Source organism: Scyliorhinus canicula, chromosome 18 (assembly GCF_902713615.1).
Source record: "Scyliorhinus canicula chromosome 18, sScyCan1.1, whole genome shotgun sequence".
Classification (NCBI taxonomy): Eukaryota; Metazoa; Chordata; class Chondrichthyes; order Carcharhiniformes; family Scyliorhinidae; genus Scyliorhinus; species Scyliorhinus canicula.
This window is the reverse complement of record NC_052163.1, coordinates 11,901,498-11,917,594: the sequence shown is the minus strand read 5'-3', so window position 1 is coordinate 11,917,594 and position 16,097 is coordinate 11,901,498. Positions and strand designations below refer to the sequence as shown.

Genomic DNA, 16,097 nt, shown 5'->3' with positions numbered 1-16,097 from the left:
TGTGTCACCCTCAGTGTGACTGTGTGTGACTGTCACCCTCAGTGTGACTGTGTGACTGTGTGTGACTGTGTCACCCTCTGTGTGACTGTGTGTGACTGTGTCTCTCTCAGTGTGACTGTGTGTGACTGTGTCACTCCCAGTGTGACTGTGTGTGACTGTATGTGACTGTGTCACCCTCAGTCTGACTGTGTGTGACTGTCTCTCTGTGTGATTGTGTGTGACTGTGTCTCTCTCAGTGTGACTGTCTCTCTCTCAGTGTGACTGTGTCTCTCTCAGTGTGATTGTGTCTCTCTCAGTGTGACTGTGTCTCTCTCAGTGTGACTGTGTCTCTCTCAGTGTGACTGTGTGTGACTGTGTGTGACTGTATGTGACTGTATGTGACTGTCCCCCTCAGTGTGACTGTGTGTGACTGTGTCACCCTCAGTGTAACTGTGTCTCTCCCAGTGTGACTGTGTGTGACTATATCTCTCTCAGCGTGACTGTGTCACTCCCAGTGTGACTGTATGTGACTGTGTCACTCTCAGTGTGACTGTGTCACTCTCAGTGTGACTGTGTGTGACTATGTCACTCTCAGTGTGACTGTGTCACCCTCAGTGTGACTCTATGTGACTGTGTCACCCTCAGTGTGACTGTGTGTGACTGTGTCACCCTCAGTGTGACTGTATGTAACCGTATGTGACTGTGTCACCCTCAGTGTGACTGTATGTGACTGTGTCACTCTCAGTGTGACTGTGTGTGACTGTGTCACCCTCAGTGTGACTGTATGTGACTGTGTCACTCTCAGTGTGACTGTATGTGACTGTGTCACTCTCAGTGTGACTGTGTCACCCTCAGTGTGACTGTGTGTGACTGTGTCACTCTCAGTGTGACTGTGTGTGACTGTGTCACCCTCAGTGTGACTGTATGTAACCGTATGTGACTGTGTCACTCTCAGTGTGACTGTATGTGACTGTGTCACTCTCAGTGTGACTGTGTCACCCTCAGTGTGACTGTATGTGACTGTGTCACTCTCAGTGTGACTGTATGTGACTGTGTCACTCTCAGTGTGACTGTGTCACCCTCAGTGTGACTGTGTGTGACTGTGTCACTCTCAGTGTGACTGTGTGTGACTGTGTCACCCTCAGTGTGACTGTATGTAACCGTATGTGACTGTGTCACTCTCAGTGTGACTGTATGTGACTGTGTCACTCTCAGTGTGACTGTGTCACCCTCAGTGTGACTGTATGTGACTGTGTCACTCTCAGTGTGACTGTATGTGACTGTGTCACTCTCAGTGTGACTGTGTCACCCTCAGTGTGACTGTGTGTGACTGTGTCACTCTCAGTGTGACTGTGTGTGACTGTGTCACCCTCAGTGTGACTGTGTGTGACTGTGTCACCCTCAGTGTGACTGTGTGTGACTGTGTCACTCTCAGTGTGACTGTGTGTGACTGTGTCACCCTCAGTGTGACTGTATGTGACTGTGTCACCCTCAGTGTGACTGTATGTGACTGTGTCACTCTCAGTGTGACTGTGTCACCCTCAGTGTGACTGTGTGTGACTGTGTCACTCTCAGTGTGACTGTGTGTGACGGTTTGTCCCTATTCTTACCTTGACCTGCTCCGATGTGTAATGCTGTGGCTGCCAGTCTGGAATCCAGCCCATTCCACTCTCCCCATTCCCAAACTTCTCACAGAAGTTCCCGTACTGGGGGTGGGAATGTCCGCACCGGTGCGGGTCATGGAAGGCAACGTATAGGAAGAATGGCCTAGAAATAAAAAGCAGAGAGAGATAAACGGGGTGCCTGAGACACTGGGAGAATCGCCCAGAGCCCACCCCCCTGTAGACACCAACTGTTTTCTAACACACCTAACAGGTAAAAGTTAGCTAAACATTAACCCCCGTCTTACTAAATACCCATTTTACATTCACTCAACCTCAGGTCATCTCAAAACATACTGCTTACAAAACAGCATGACACCGCACAAATTTAAATTCACAAATTTAAATGATGTAGAAAACACACAATTCAACAGAAACACAGAAGAACCTGATAGATTAAAACAAACACTTTGACAAGACAGTGTCCAAGGACAGGGCAGGCTCTATGGCAACAGCATAGCAACAACATGGTAATATCAAGGCACCATTGTTTTATAGAATTTATAGAACAGTACAGCACAGAACAGGCCCTTCGGCCCTCGATGTTGTGCCGAGCAATGATCACCCTACTTAAACCCACGTAACCCGTATACCCGTAACCCAACAATCCCCCATTAACCTTACACTACGGGCAATTTAGCATGGCCAATCCACCTAACCCGCACATCTTTGGACTGTGGGAGGAAACCGGAGCACCCGGAGGAAACCCACGCACACACAGGGAGGACGTGCAGACTCCACACAGACAGTGACCCAGCCGGGAATCGAACCTGGGACCCTGGAGCTGTGAAGCATTGATGCTAACCACCATGCTACCGTGAGGCCCCCAAATGTTCTCAATGTTGATAACAGCTAAGTCAGCAAGATGTCAGTTCAAGCCAGTCGCGATAACAGCAGAAAATCGCATTCCATAACACGTACAAGAATTCATTTATGAAACATTTCAAGTTAATGTTGCACATTAAAGACTGACAGCTAACCATCAAATCAAACTCATTTGGTTTTAACCCAAACCAAATAGGATTACATAGGGGTGTAGCTAGATGGCTAAAGACTGACATTATTTAGTATAACTCTGATAGTCCGTACAGCCATCTTTATCCTGGATCATTCCATACTTTGATTGAAACTATTCTCTATCTCTACATTTTCACTTTTCCACTCTAACTCTTGAAGTAAATGCAAACTGTTTGCCGTAAGGAAAAAAATCATTTCTGTATCATTTGAAAGTTAAATTGTCTACAAATTACTTCTCTTTGGGTCCTTTTGCCAGCCAGACCTGTTAGAGTATAAGATTTAAGTGATTCTCAATTGTGATCAAACAGAGGCAATAAACAATTCTTGTTTGCACCGATGTGTTAACTCAAATTTCAACTGAGTTTTAGTGTTCGCAAGGTAGATCTCTACATCCCCCCAAACCCAGGATTCGGACACACTGCCCCGTCCTCCCCCGAGGCTGCTGTGAGATTTGGATCAATGAAACTGGAGGCGTTGGGAGCTGCCCGGGTTATACCTGTCTCCGGTGCTGGGAGGTTATACCTGTCTCCGGTGCTGGGAGGTTATACCTGTCCCCGGTGTTGGGAGGTTATACCTGTCTCCGGTGTTGGGAGGTTATACCTGTCTCCGGTGTTGGGAGGTTATACCTGTCTCCGGTGCTGGGGTTATACCCGTCTCCGGTGTTGGGAGGTTATACCTGTCTCCGGTGTTGGGAGGTAATACCTGTCTCCGGTGCTGGGAGGTTATACCTGTCCCCGGTGTTGGGAGGTTATACCTGTCTCCGGTGTTGGGAGGTTATACCTGTCTCCGGTGTTGGGAGGTTATACCTGTCTCTGGTGCTGGGAGGTTATACCTGTCTCTGGTGTTGGGGTTATACCTGTCTCCGGTGCTGGGAGGTTATACCTGTCTCCGGTGTTGGGATTATACCCGTCTCCGGTGCTGGGAGGTTATACCTGTCTCCGGTGTTGGGGTTATACCTGTCTCCGGTGTTGGGGTTATACCTGTCCCCGGTGTTGGGAGGTTATACCTGTCCCCGGTGTTGGGAGGTTATACCTGTCTCCGGTGTTGGGAGGTTATACCTGTCTCCGGTGTTGGGAGGTTATACCTGTTGCCGGTGTTGGGAGGTTATACCTGTCTCCGGTGTTGGGAGGTTATACCTGTCTCCGGTGTTGGGAGGTTATACCTGTCTCCGGTGTTGGGAGCTGCCCGGGTTATACCTGTCTCCGGTGTTGGGAGGTTATACCTGTCCCCGGTGTTGGGAGGTTATACCTGTCTCCGGTGCTGGGAGGTTATACCTGTCTCCGGTGCTGGGAGGTTACACCTGTCTCCGGTGTTGGGAGGTTATACCTGTCCCCGGTGTTGGGAGGTTATACCTGTCCCCGGTGTTGGGAGCTGCCCGGGTTATACCTGTCTCCGGTGCTGGGAGGTTACACCTGTCTCCGGTGTTGGGAGGTTATACCTGTCCCCGGTGTTGGGAGGTTATACCTGTCTCCGGTGCTGGGAGGTTATACCTGTCTCCGGTGCTGGGAGGTTACACCTGTCTCCGGTGTTGGGAGGTTATACCTGTCTCCGGTGTTGGGAGCTGCACGGGTTATACCTGTCTCCGGTGTTGGGAGGTTATACCTGTCTCCGGTGTTGGGAGGTTATACCTGTCTCCGGTATTGGGAGGTTATACCTGTCTCTGGTGTTGGGAGGTTATACCTGTCTCCGGTGTTGGGAGGTTATACCTGTCTCCGGTGCTGGGAGGTTATACGTGTCTCCGGTGCTGGGAGGTTATACCTGTCTCCGGTGTTGGGGTTATACCTGTCTCCGGTGTTGGGGTTATACCTGTCTCCGGTGTTGGGGTTATACCTGTCTCCGGTGTTGGGAGGTTATACCTGTCCCCGGTGTTGGGAGGTTATACCTGTCTCCGGTATTGGGAGGTTATACCTGTCTCCGGTGTTGGGAGGTTATACCTGTCTCCGGTGTTGGGAGGTTATACCTGTCCCCGGTGTTGGGAGGTTATACCTGTCCCCGGTGTTGGGAGCTGCCCGGGTTATACCTGTCTCCGGTGCTGGGAGGTTACACCTGTCTCCGGTGCTCGGAGGTTATACCTGTCCCCGGTGTTGGGAGCTGCCCGGGTTATACCTGTCTCCGGTGTTGGGAGGTTATACCTGTCTCCGGTGTTGGGAGGTTATACCTGTCTCCGGTGTTGGGAGGTTATACCTGTCTCCGGTGTTGGGTGGTTATACCTGTCTCCGGTGATGGGAGGTTATACCTGTCTCCGGTGTTGGGAGGTTATACCTGTCCCCGGTGTTGGGAGGTTATACCTGTCCCCGGTGTTGGGAGCTGCCCGGGTTATACCTGTCTCCGGTGTTGGGAGGTTATACCTGTCTCCGGTATTGGGAGGTTATACCTGTCTCTGGTGTTGGGAGGTTATACCTGTCTCCGGTGTTGGGAGGTTATACCTGTCTCCGGTGCTGGGAGGTTATACCTGTCTCCGGTGTTGGGAGGTTATACGTGTCTCCGGTGCTGGGAGGTTATACCTGTCTCCGGTGTTGGGAGGTTATACCTGTCTCCGGTGTTGGGAGGTTATACCTGTCCCCGGTGTTGGGAGGTTATACCTGTCCCCGGTGTTGGGAGCTGCCCGGGTTATACCTGTCTCCGGTGCTGGGAGGTTACACCTGTCTCCGGTGCTCGGAGGTTATACCTGTCCCCGGTGTTGGGAGCTGCCCGGGTTATACCTGTCTCCGGTGTTGGGAGGTTATACCTGTCTCCGGTGTTGGGAGGTTACACCTGTCTCCGGTGCTGGGAGGTTACACCTGTCTCCGGTGTTGGGAGGTTATACCTGTCTCCGGTGTTGGGTGGTTATACCTGTCTCCGGTGATGGGAGGTTATACCTGTCTCCGGTGTTGGGGTTATACCTGTCTCCTGGTGTTGGGGTTATACCTGTCTCCGGTGTTGGGAGGTTATACCTGTCTCCGGTGTTGGGAGGTTATACCTGTCTCCGGTGTTGGGGTTATACCTGTCTCCGGTGTTGGGAGGTTATACCTGTCTCCGGTGTTGGGAGGTTATACCTTTCTCCGGTGTTGGGAGGTTATACCTGTCTCCGGTGTTGGGAGGTTATACCTGTCTCCGGTGTTGGGAGGTTATACCTGTCTCCGGTGTTGGGAGGTTATACCTGTCTCCGGTGTTGGGGTTATACCTGTCTCCGGTGTTGGGGTTATACCTGTCTCCGGTGTTGGGAGGTTATACCTGTCCCCGGTGTTGGGAGGTTATACCTGTCCCCGGTGTTGGGGTTATACCTGTCTCCGGTGTTGGGGTTATACCTGTCTCCGGTGTTGGGAGGTTATACCTGTCTCGGTGTTGGGAGGTTATACCTGTCTCCGGTGTTGGGAGGTTATACCTGTCTCCAGTGTTGGGAGGTGCCCGGGTTATACCTGTCTCCGGTGTTGGGAGCTGCCCGGGTTATACCTGTCTCCGGTGTTGGGGTTATACCTGTCTCCGGTGTTGGGAGGTTATACCTGTCTCCGGTGTTGGGAGGTTATACCTGTCTCCAGTGTTGGGAGGTGCCCGGGTTATACCTGTCTCCGGTGTTGGGAGCTGCCCGGGTTATACCTGTCTCCGGTGTTGGGGTTATACCTGTCTCCGGTGTTGGGAGGTTATACCTGTCTCCGGTGTTGGGAGGTTATACCTGTCTCCGGTGTTGGGAGGTTATACCTGTCTCCGGTGTTGGGAGGTTATACCTGTCTCCGGTGTTGGGAGGTTATACCTGTCTCCGGTGTTGGGGTTATACCTGTCTCCGGTGTTGGGAGGTTATACCTGTCTCCGGTGCTGTGCAGGAACTCCCGGACGAGCAGTTTGATTTTTGTGATATTCCTCCCCACCTGCAGGATAGAATGGTTTTCTTCCGTCTCTGAATAATCGAAGGGATAGACCGATTCAGGGCCAATGTGCTTCTTCCCGATTATTCCTGAAAAAGAGTACAACTGAATGATCAAAATAAATGAGGAGAAACGAGAGGAACAATGGTCATTCGGGGCCAGGCCGTACATATAGAAAAATAAATAAAACTACAAATTATAATTGAGACCGAAAACATAAAAGAGTATTTGTGAAGACAGATTAATATTTGCAGCAAAGGGAATTTACAGTTCAACGAATTAACAGAGGGGCAACTTTCAATGATGTCTTAAGCAATGTCACATCTCCACAAGAATCGGGGATAAATACCTAATAATACACGGGAAACGGACGTGCCACACGCCAGGCAAACAGCGGGCAGGGGCATTCTACATACAGGGCAACACATGGGGCAAGGGCAGGGGTATGCCACACGCAGGCAGGAGCATGTCACGCAGGCTAACACACGGGGCAGGAGTGTGTCGCGTGCAAGGTAACATGGTGCAGTAGCATGTCACACGCAGGGTAACACATGGTGCAGTAACGTGTCACAGGCAGGGCAAGACGCGGCGTGGGAGTATGTTATTCGCTGTGAAAGAAGTGGGATTCAGGTAACATTTTAAACAGAGTGAAAGTTGAAAGCATTTTAGAAATGGAGTCTCTGTGCCAATGTCCAAACCCTTACCTGTCCTGATCTGTGACTGTCTGAGCAGAAATGGCAAACTTCTGACAGTGTCGAAGGAATTGAAATGGTGAACAGCCTGATGCAGTCCATACATCCCATTCTGATGCTGCAATCACAAACCCAGCCAATCAATCACCCTCGCATCCTCAAAACCTCTCTCCATTTCAGTTAACGCTACATGTAACCCGCACAGACTGTCTTGTCAGGTACTGAGCTCCACTCGGTCCCCAATCTTATTGCTTTGTTTCTAAACCCGGGCAAGCGCTATTTCCAGGTCCTTGATGTTAGCTTTGACAAAGAGTCACCTGGACTTGAAACGTTAGCTCTTTTCTCTCCCTGCAGATGCTGCCAGACCTGCTGAGATTTTCCAGCATTTCTTCTTGGGTCCTTGACGGAGCCCGACTACTGCACACTGGCACAGTTTTTCCCAGAAGGGGAGTGAGCAGAGGTAGGGTAGGAAGGGGCGGGCGAGCGCACCTTGAAATGGAGGCTTCAAAAATCAATATTATAAATAAATGTGGCCACGGAGGGGGTCTCTACACAGGGTGGCCTGCGTCCTCTGGGGGGGGGGGGGGGGGGAAGAGGACACAAGGCTGATTCTTTCCTCCCCGGGGTCACAACATCAATCACAACATCTCACCGAGCACAAAACTGCCATCAAGGTGGAGGCCATTCAGCCCCTCAGAGCTGCCCAGCCAGCCTCTTGCATCAACCTTGCTCGATCGTCACCTCAACTCCATCGAGCCAGCTTTACTTCACATCCCCAAAACCCCAACTGCCTCACTCAGAAAAAGGGCCCACTGGACCCGGGCTGTTTGTGAACGGAGGGCTCCAAGTCTCAGATGTATGTCCCCGGTGCGGGTGACGTAAATACTGCTAGAACCTGCTTAAAGCATTCGTTAAGTGAGCGACGGGAACTGGACGCCCTCCTTGTAGACAACCAGCAAAAGCTTTGACCCAACTTTCAGGGCTGTGGTGATCCGCTAAACACAGCAGTGACTGGAGCCGGAGGTTAACATTTAGTCAGCGAACATACCACTGGGAGGCCAGTTAAAATGGTGGAGGGTGGGGCGGTACGGTGACGCAGTGGTTAGCACTGCTGCCACACGGCGCCGAGGACCCGGGTTCAATCCCAGCCCCGGGTCACTGTCCGTGTGGAGTGTTACAACCTGCCTGCTTACCATTGGCTGGAGACTAATGACAATCCCACAATCCTGTGGGAGTATGAGCTTCCCCAATGAGGGGGGCAGAGAAATCATTAGCAGACTCCCTGCATAAATAGAGCTGGCCAGTTTGGAACCAGCAGAGAGAGAGGAGTGAGCAGCAAGGGAAGTTGTTGCTGCTGTATATATGTTATTGTAAATAAATGTTTTTTTCTTTGTATCCTGAAAACTCGGGCTGGATTCTTCGTGCCCCTCACAAAATGGAGTTTGCTCGTTCTCCCCGTGTCTGCGTGGGTCTCACCCCCACAACCCAAAGATGTGCAGGTTAGATGGATTGGCCACGCTAGATTGCCCCTTAACTGGGAAAAAATAATTGGGTACTCTAAATTTTTTTAAATGGCGGAGGGTCAGTGTCCGTACCTGCGACAGGCCAGTTAAAATGGCGGAGGGTCAGTGTCCGTACCTGTGACAGGCCAGTTAAAATGGCGGAGGGTCAGTGTCCGTACCTGTGGCAGGCCTGTTAAAATGGCAGAACGACTGGGCGAGCAGCTGCTGACGGACGAGAAGGCATTTCGGAAGATGACGCTGCGTTTTGCCAATTGGTTGAGGTTCGGGGTCCTGATGGCAGTGTTGTTATACACCTCAGTCTCAAAGCCAGCGTCATCAGCTGTCACAGCACACACAATGGAGAGATTATTGAAAAGCAAATCATTGTCAGTGAGTACAATCTAAACTACGCTCGCCAATCACATTGAACAACCCCCCCTGGCAGCACTGCCCCCCTCCACTACCCCTGCCCCCTCCCCCATACCACCCTTGGTAGCACAGCACCCCCATGGGTTAAAGGGATATGGGGAACAGATAGGTAGGTGGATTTGAAACCAGCACATGATCAGCCGTGATCTGATTGAATGGCGGAGGAGGCTCAAAGGGTCTGAATTGCCTACTCTGCTCCTAACTCTTCTGTTGGACTCCAGAAATCTTACAACACCAGGTTAAAGTCCAACAGGTTTGTTTCGAATCACTAGCCTTCGGAGCGCAGCTCCTTCCTCTGAGGAGCAGCGCTCCAAAAGCTAGTGATTCGAAACAAAGCTGTTGGACTTTAACCTGGTGTTAGTAAGGCTTCTTACTCTGCCCACCCCAGTCCAACGCTGGCATCTCCACATCAGGACTCTGCAAAGTTAGCCTGGATTCTGGTGCTGGAGCCCAGGAGCAGGACCGGCACGTTGGCAATTCCAGGGCCAGATGTGCTTGTGGGGAAGACAGATCAACACGAGGGACAAGGGTATCGAAGGTGAATCTGATAGGGTGAGGTGTGAGTAGGTTGGAATGGACCAACATGGAGCAGTTGGGCCGAATGGCCTGTTACTATGCTGTAAAGGCATTGTAATCATTGGAGAAGACCATGGGGAGGGGGGTGGAAGGAGGAAAATAGGAATGGTCCACTCACCAATGATGAGGAGCAGGTTCCGCCTCTGCTGTTTCGCCCCGCAGGAATTAGCCACTGCTGTCAGTAACAGAATGCAGATTGGCAACATTCCCTCAGACACAGTATAACTTCAATCAGGGGGACGGGGGATTGCCTCTACTCCACTGGCTGTACAATCCCTGATTCTCCTCTCTAACCGACCGTGACTCAACCACAAACTCAATAAAGCCCAAATCCAATCAACTTAATTAAAGCGATCCCCTCCCCTGGAAATCCTGCAATTTCCCGGAAGTGAAAGATACATTTTCTTGTGTCACATGAGAGCGAGGGACAGTCATGTGACAAATCTCCACATACTCCCCCAGTGCTTCACCCTGACTCCGTGGATCGATGCTGGGGGGCAGTGAGTGGGATTTTTTTTTATAAAAGCAAATTTTTATGTTGAATTATTGGGGGGGGGGGGGGGGGGCAGTGATTTTAAACAGCCGCTTTGTGCTGAGCTCAGAGCCGGGTAATTGATCAAAAGCTTGTTCAAGTTTGCTTTGGAATTCTTTGCCTGCAATGAAAGATATCCCATTTCACTTTTTAAAAAATGTGCAGCTTATTTTTGCGATTGCCTTTGTTTTGTTTTTCAATGTCTTCCTGTCTGTTGTATTGACCAGGCCTGGTGATTTGTTTTTGGGGGGGTGTATTATAAACCCGTGTTGATATTGACGAGGCTGCGAAGTCTGATGTGGGTTTGTGATCTGTCTGTCTCTGTTATCTGAAATCTGTCTGTTTCTGCTATCTGAAATCCTATCTCTTGCATTTCCCTCCTTGTGTGTCTAATCAGTTAATTTGTGGTCACTGGTCGGATCTATTCAGAAACCTCGAATTGCTACATCTTCCCCATAACACTGAGTCTGTATCCTGTCTGGAGGAGTGTGTGTGTGTGTGTGTCTCCCAACTTCCGTCCCCTTGGTGCTGATGTTTTGCAGCGACCTGGCTCAACTTTAGGGAGAACGCAGGAGACCATTCAGCCCATCCCCTGTCCACTCCCCCTGACTGATTGATTTCTGTGGAGAGAGAGAACGGAGCTAACTTGTTGCGTCTGGATGACTCTGTCAAAAGGAATCGAAGGTGAATCTGATGGGGGTGAAATGAAAAGTGGGGAGAGGAGGTTTGAATGGACCAATATGGAGCAGTTGGGCCGAGTGGCCTGTTCCTTTGTTTTAAATGCATTGTCATCATTAGAGAAGACCATGGTGTGGAGGAGGGCTGAGAGAAGGAAAATATTAATTTTACCCGCTCACCCAATGACAGCCACAGATCCCAAACATTAACTCTTCCCCCTCCAGAGGCTGTCAGACCTACTGAGATTATCTCAGTATTTTCTGTTTCAGATTCCAGCATCCGCAGTAATTTTATCTGCGTGCAGTCTGTGTTGAATATACTCGGGCACCAAATTGTGTGTTTGGCAGCGACTTCCAACAGTTTCTGATTCTCAAAGTGCTGATTTATCTCCCTCCTACATTTGTAAAAAAAAATTTAGAGTACCCAATTCATTTTTTCCAATTAAGAGAAGATTTAGCGTGGCCAATCCACCTACCCTGCACATCTTTGGGGGTGAAATCCATGCAAACGTGGGGAGAATGTGCAAACTCCACACGGACAGTGACCCAGAGCCAGGATCGAACCTGGGACCTCGGCGCAGTGAGGCAGCAGGGCTAACCCACTGTGCCACCGTGCTGCCCCTGTCTATGTCCTAATTTGCTGCCCTCCTATCCCGAGACTGAGCAAAGGCAGAAAATGCTGGATCAACTCAGTAGGTGTGGCAGCCTCTGCGGAGGGGGACAGAGTTAATGTTTCGAGTCCTCACGACTATCCTACCGAGCTGAAGAGAGGGAGGAATGTTTTGAACTTTGGAGGGCCAAGGACAGCAAGCAGTAAGGATAGTGTTAAAGACGAAAGGCAGGTGTGGTGCAAGAGCAGGGTGTGTTAATAGCTGGACAAGGGTCAGCACTCTGAAGGCAAATCAGGGGAATGAATGCAGACTGGCCTTGTGGAGGGGGCTCAGGAAATGAAAATATAAATCAGACCATGACTCTACTCCACTGGGACTCTACTGGGGCCTCACGGTAGCATGGTGGTTAGCATCAATGCTTCACAGCTCCAGGGTCCCAGGTTTGATTCCCGGCTGGGTCACTGTCTGTGTGGAGTCTGCACGTCCTCCCCGTGTGTGCGTGGGTTTCCTCCGGGTGCTCCGGTTTCCTCCCACAGTCCAAAGATGTGCGGGTTAGGTGGATTGGCCATGCTAAATTGCCCGTAGTGTAAGGTTAATGGGGGGATTGTTGGGTTACGGGTATGCGGGTTACGTGGGTTTAAGTGGGGTGATCATGGCTCGGCACAACATTGAGGGCCGAAGGGCCTGTTCTGTGCTGTACTGTTCTATGTTCTATGTTCCACATTGAAGTTGCTGAACTCCGTGTTGCTTCCCTGGAGCATTGCAAACAGGCCAAGGATAGATATGTGGGCCTGAGAGCAAGATGCTGCATTAAGATGACGAGTGACAGGAAGGTTTGGGGGGGGGGGGGGGGGGGTGGTCATGTTTGTGGACGGAGCGAAGGTGTTCCACAAAGCAGTCTGTGCTTAGCCTCCCTGGTGTAGAGGAGACCGCATTGGGTGCAGCAAATACAATAGACCAACTTTGAATCCAATAAACCAGGTTGAGGGAGGTGCAAGTGAAATGCTGCTCAACCTGAAAAGAGCGCCTGGGGCCTTGAACGGTAAAGAGGCAGGTGTTGCCCTGTCTGCGGCTGTGTGGGAAGGTGGGATGGGGAGTTGGGTGTGATGACATGCTGGAATTGGCGGAGGTTGAGCCTTTCAATACGGAGGCTGGTGGAGTGAAAGGTGAGGACGAGGGACCCTGTCATGTTTCTGGGAGGGTGGGGAAGGGGTGAGGGCCGAGATATGGTCAATAGGTTAGACCGGATTGAGGACCCTGTCGGCCTCTGGGCAGGGGAGGGGGGAACTTGGCTCGGGATAAAGGAAGTCCTGTCAGACGGTAGCATCATCGGATCAGATGGAAGGGAGGTGGAGAAAGTGGCAGATGGAATGGGTCCCTCCAGGAAGTGAGGGTGTGAGGAGGTCAAGTATCACCTGAAACTGTGATGACACACACACACACACACCCACACACACCCACACACACCCACACACACTTTCCAGAGACTCCAGACAGGAGAAACAGCTTCTCACCATTTACTCTGACCTAAGTCTGAGAATTTTATACTTATCTTAACCTATTAAGAGTCTTTCTAATGTTCTGAACTTGCCTTAAAGCCTCCGAATCTGCATCTTTCCAAGTAATTTGTGATTGTCAAAGCTCTGGCTTAACATTCCGATGTCCTGGGAGGAGTCGGGAGACCATCTGTAACTATCCGTGAAGGTTGGGCTACGAGCAAGTGGACTGTGTCACCCTGAAGAGTCCGATCCATCCAGAGTCCTGTCAGTTGGGGAAAGAGCTTCGGGATAACCGGCACAACCGAGGCTCCAGCAGAGGAACGAGCCCTCTCTATCTGAAACTGGGAGAGGGCTTCATCGTGGCATGGCGTCCGTAGTGAGGAAATGTTGCTCCTATCGCACCTTGAAGAGGAGGTTACCGATTCTAGCCTGGCTGCCTCAGTATACTTTTCAATGGTTGCGAATGGATCTACTGGCGGGCGTGACGGTGGGACTGACGGTGGTTCCCCAGGCTCTAGCCTACGCTGAAATAGCTGGGCTCCCTGTTCAGGTAGGCACCTCTCGTATGGGATTAATCCAGGCCGGCTCTTGAGGGAGGGGAAAAGGTTTTTGGGGTGGGGTTTCAATGTTTTTTTTTAAAACGAGAAATGCTTCAGCATCTGTGGAGAAAGAAACAGCCACATTTTGGAGCTCTGGGGGAACTTGGCCGCACACTCATACATTCAAACCTCGCGCCTGGACTGCACAGTGCAGTACCGAGGGGGCATTGCGCTGTTGGAGCCACTGTCTGGATGGGATGATGAGGGGGTGGTGGGGGCGGGGGGATGGGTACAAAAGATCCCAAGGCACTTTTTTAAAAAAAAAATATAAATTTAGAGTACCCAATTATTTTTTTCGAATTAGGGGGCAATTTAGCGTGGCCAATCCATGCACATCTTTTGGGTTGTGGGGGTGAAACACACGGAGACACGGGGAGAATGTGCAAACTCCACACGGACAGTGACCCAGGGCCGGGATTCGAACCCGGGTCCTCCTCGCCGTCGGCAACACTGCTAACCACTGTGCCACCGTGCTGCCCCAAAAGGCACTATTTTAAAGAAATCCCCAGTGTCTTAGATTGTTGGTCAGTATCACATTGTGGGATCTTGCTGTGTGCAAAATAGCTGCCAAATTTCCTACATTACAGCAGTGACTACGTAGAACTGGTTTGAGATGTCCTGAGGTTGTCAAAAGTTACTGTAGAAAGTCTACCTTTGATAGTTCAGTGTTGATTTCAGATTAAACAAGTTTAATAATTTGGACATTTGCTGCTGTTTTCTCTTTGAATGGCCTCACCAGCCAGTGTTTCTGAGCTGCACCGTGAGCTGCACCGTGAGCTGCACCGTGAGCTGCACCGTGAGCTGCACCGTGAGCTGCACCGTGAGCTGCACCGTGAGCTGCACCGTGAGCTGCACCGTGAGCTGCACCGTGAGCTGCACCGTGAGCTGCACCGTGAGCTGCACCGTGAGCTGCACCGTGAGCTGCACCGTGAGCTGCACCGTGAGCTGCACCGTGAGCTACACCGTGAAACCAATGACAATTCTGTTTGTACACATCGGGCAGATTAGTCATTCTGATTGAAGAGGTATTCAGGGGCACCCTCCAAGGGGCTGGTTTAGCTCACTGGGCTAAATCACTGGCTTTGAAAGCAGGCCAGCAGCACGGTTCGATTCCCGTACCAGCCTCCCCGAACAGGCGCCGGAATGTGGCGACTAGGGGCTTTTCACAGTAACTTCATTTGAAGCCTACTCGTGACAATAAGCGATTTTCATTTCATTTCATTTCATTTTACACTTGGACCTAAACACACTGTTGGACGGGTGAGGGTGTTCTGGAACAAAGCGAGGTAATAAACACGCAGGATGCACGCTGACGGGGCGGCACGGTGGCACAGTGGTTAGCATTGCTGCCTCACGGCGCTGAGGACCCGGGTTCAATCCTGGCCCCGGGTCACTGTCCGTGTGGAGTTTGCACATTCTCCCCGTGTTTGCATGGGTCTCACACCCCCACAACCCAAAGATGTGCAGGGTAGGTGGATTGGCCACGCTAAATTGCCCCTTAATTGGGAAAAAAAAATAGAATTGGGCACTCTAAATTTGGGAAAAAAAGATGCGCGCTGACAGATCAAATAAAGAATGTGGGAGGAATTTCTTAGCGTGCCGATGCCACGTGGAATCTTGGAACAAATCACATTGTTGAGGGAGAAGGGAACATGGGGACAGGGGCAAAAGATAATTTGAATAGAATAAACTTGTGTGGGACGTGTGAACGCCTGCAAAGCAGAAACTGCTGTATTTCTCTGTGATATTTTAATGCAGAGACGTGTGAAGTGACTCACTTTGGCAAGAAAAATGCAGATACAGTACGTACAATTCTGAAGGAGCCCTGGCAGAGGGGCCTGGGTGGAAATATGCATAAATCAAGGTCACTGACCTGATATTTACAACTGTCCCCTGACCGTGGCATCCCATAAATACTGTATCCACTTGTGTAAAAGGTTTTTTTCTTTTTGAGCCTAGTCTTTCTAGGACATAATCAAAAATCGGGTTGAATTTTGTACGGACAATGATTTCGAGGTTGACCAATGTTCTTGATTGGGCCGAAGTGAAATCACAAAAGACAGTCGCAATCACATTTCATATCCATTACCTGACATTTATTTGTTTACTTTGATTCATTATTTATACGTTTACAATTTGATCATCTCGGTTACATTTCCAGGATTAAACTTTGGTTCTGAAACTTTTCCCGGAAAATCCCTCTTGGTTTTATACTGGGTCATTGAAAATCGTTTTTTTCCTAAAGCTGAAAGTCATGAGTCAACTTTTACACAAGTACGTGTGGTCTCTATAAGTTTCCGCTTTTGCCTTTCTCGGGCAGACCCCTCGGAGATTGCTCGTTGGCTGCCTTGTGAGCAAAGTCTGGACCAACAAAACACTGTCCAACAGAGGCCTGGTGCACCTGGAGGAGTAGGGGTTGGGGTGGGAGGGTGACTCTCGAGGCTGTGTTCAGTTATACAGGAGCTGGGATTGCAGGGGGAG

General features: G+C 50.5%; 2 protein-coding genes across 5 annotated transcripts in view; one reads left to right on the top strand and one right to left on the bottom strand.

Moving 5' to 3' along the window:
* Window positions 1-10,078, bottom strand: part of sgsh (N-sulfoglucosamine sulfohydrolase (sulfamidase)) — a 33,389-nt gene extending 23,311 nt beyond the window's left edge. Inside the window, exons 1-5 of one of the 2 annotated variants that reach the window (XM_038777018.1) lie at window positions 9,817-10,078; window positions 8,873-9,033; window positions 7,204-7,309; window positions 6,438-6,588; window positions 1,590-1,746 (exon numbers count right to left, since the gene is read on the bottom strand). In XM_038777018.1, the coding sequence (XP_038632946.1) occupies window positions 1,590-1,746; window positions 6,438-6,588; window positions 7,204-7,309; window positions 8,873-9,033; window positions 9,817-9,904 (663 nt within the window). In that variant the 5' untranslated portion in view covers window positions 9,905-10,078. Of the gene's footprint in view, window positions 1-1,589; window positions 1,747-6,437; window positions 6,589-7,203; window positions 7,310-8,829; window positions 9,034-9,816 lie in introns of those variants that run through there. The other variant, XM_038777019.1, reaches the window with a different exon arrangement.
* Window positions 10,079-10,116: 38 nt separating this feature from the next.
* slc26a11 (solute carrier family 26 member 11) overlaps window positions 10,117-16,097 on the top strand; it is a 37,421-nt gene continuing 31,440 nt past the window's right edge. The window contains exons 1-2 of one of the 3 annotated variants that reach the window (XM_038777015.1): window positions 10,117-10,198; window positions 13,117-13,567. In XM_038777015.1, coding sequence (XP_038632943.1) covers window positions 13,382-13,567 — 186 coding nt within the window. In that variant the 5' untranslated portion in view covers window positions 10,117-10,198; window positions 13,117-13,381. Of the gene's footprint in view, window positions 10,199-10,254; window positions 10,307-10,334; window positions 10,915-13,116; window positions 13,568-16,097 lie in introns of those variants that run through there. The other 2 variants (XM_038777016.1, XM_038777017.1) reach the window with 2 other exon arrangements.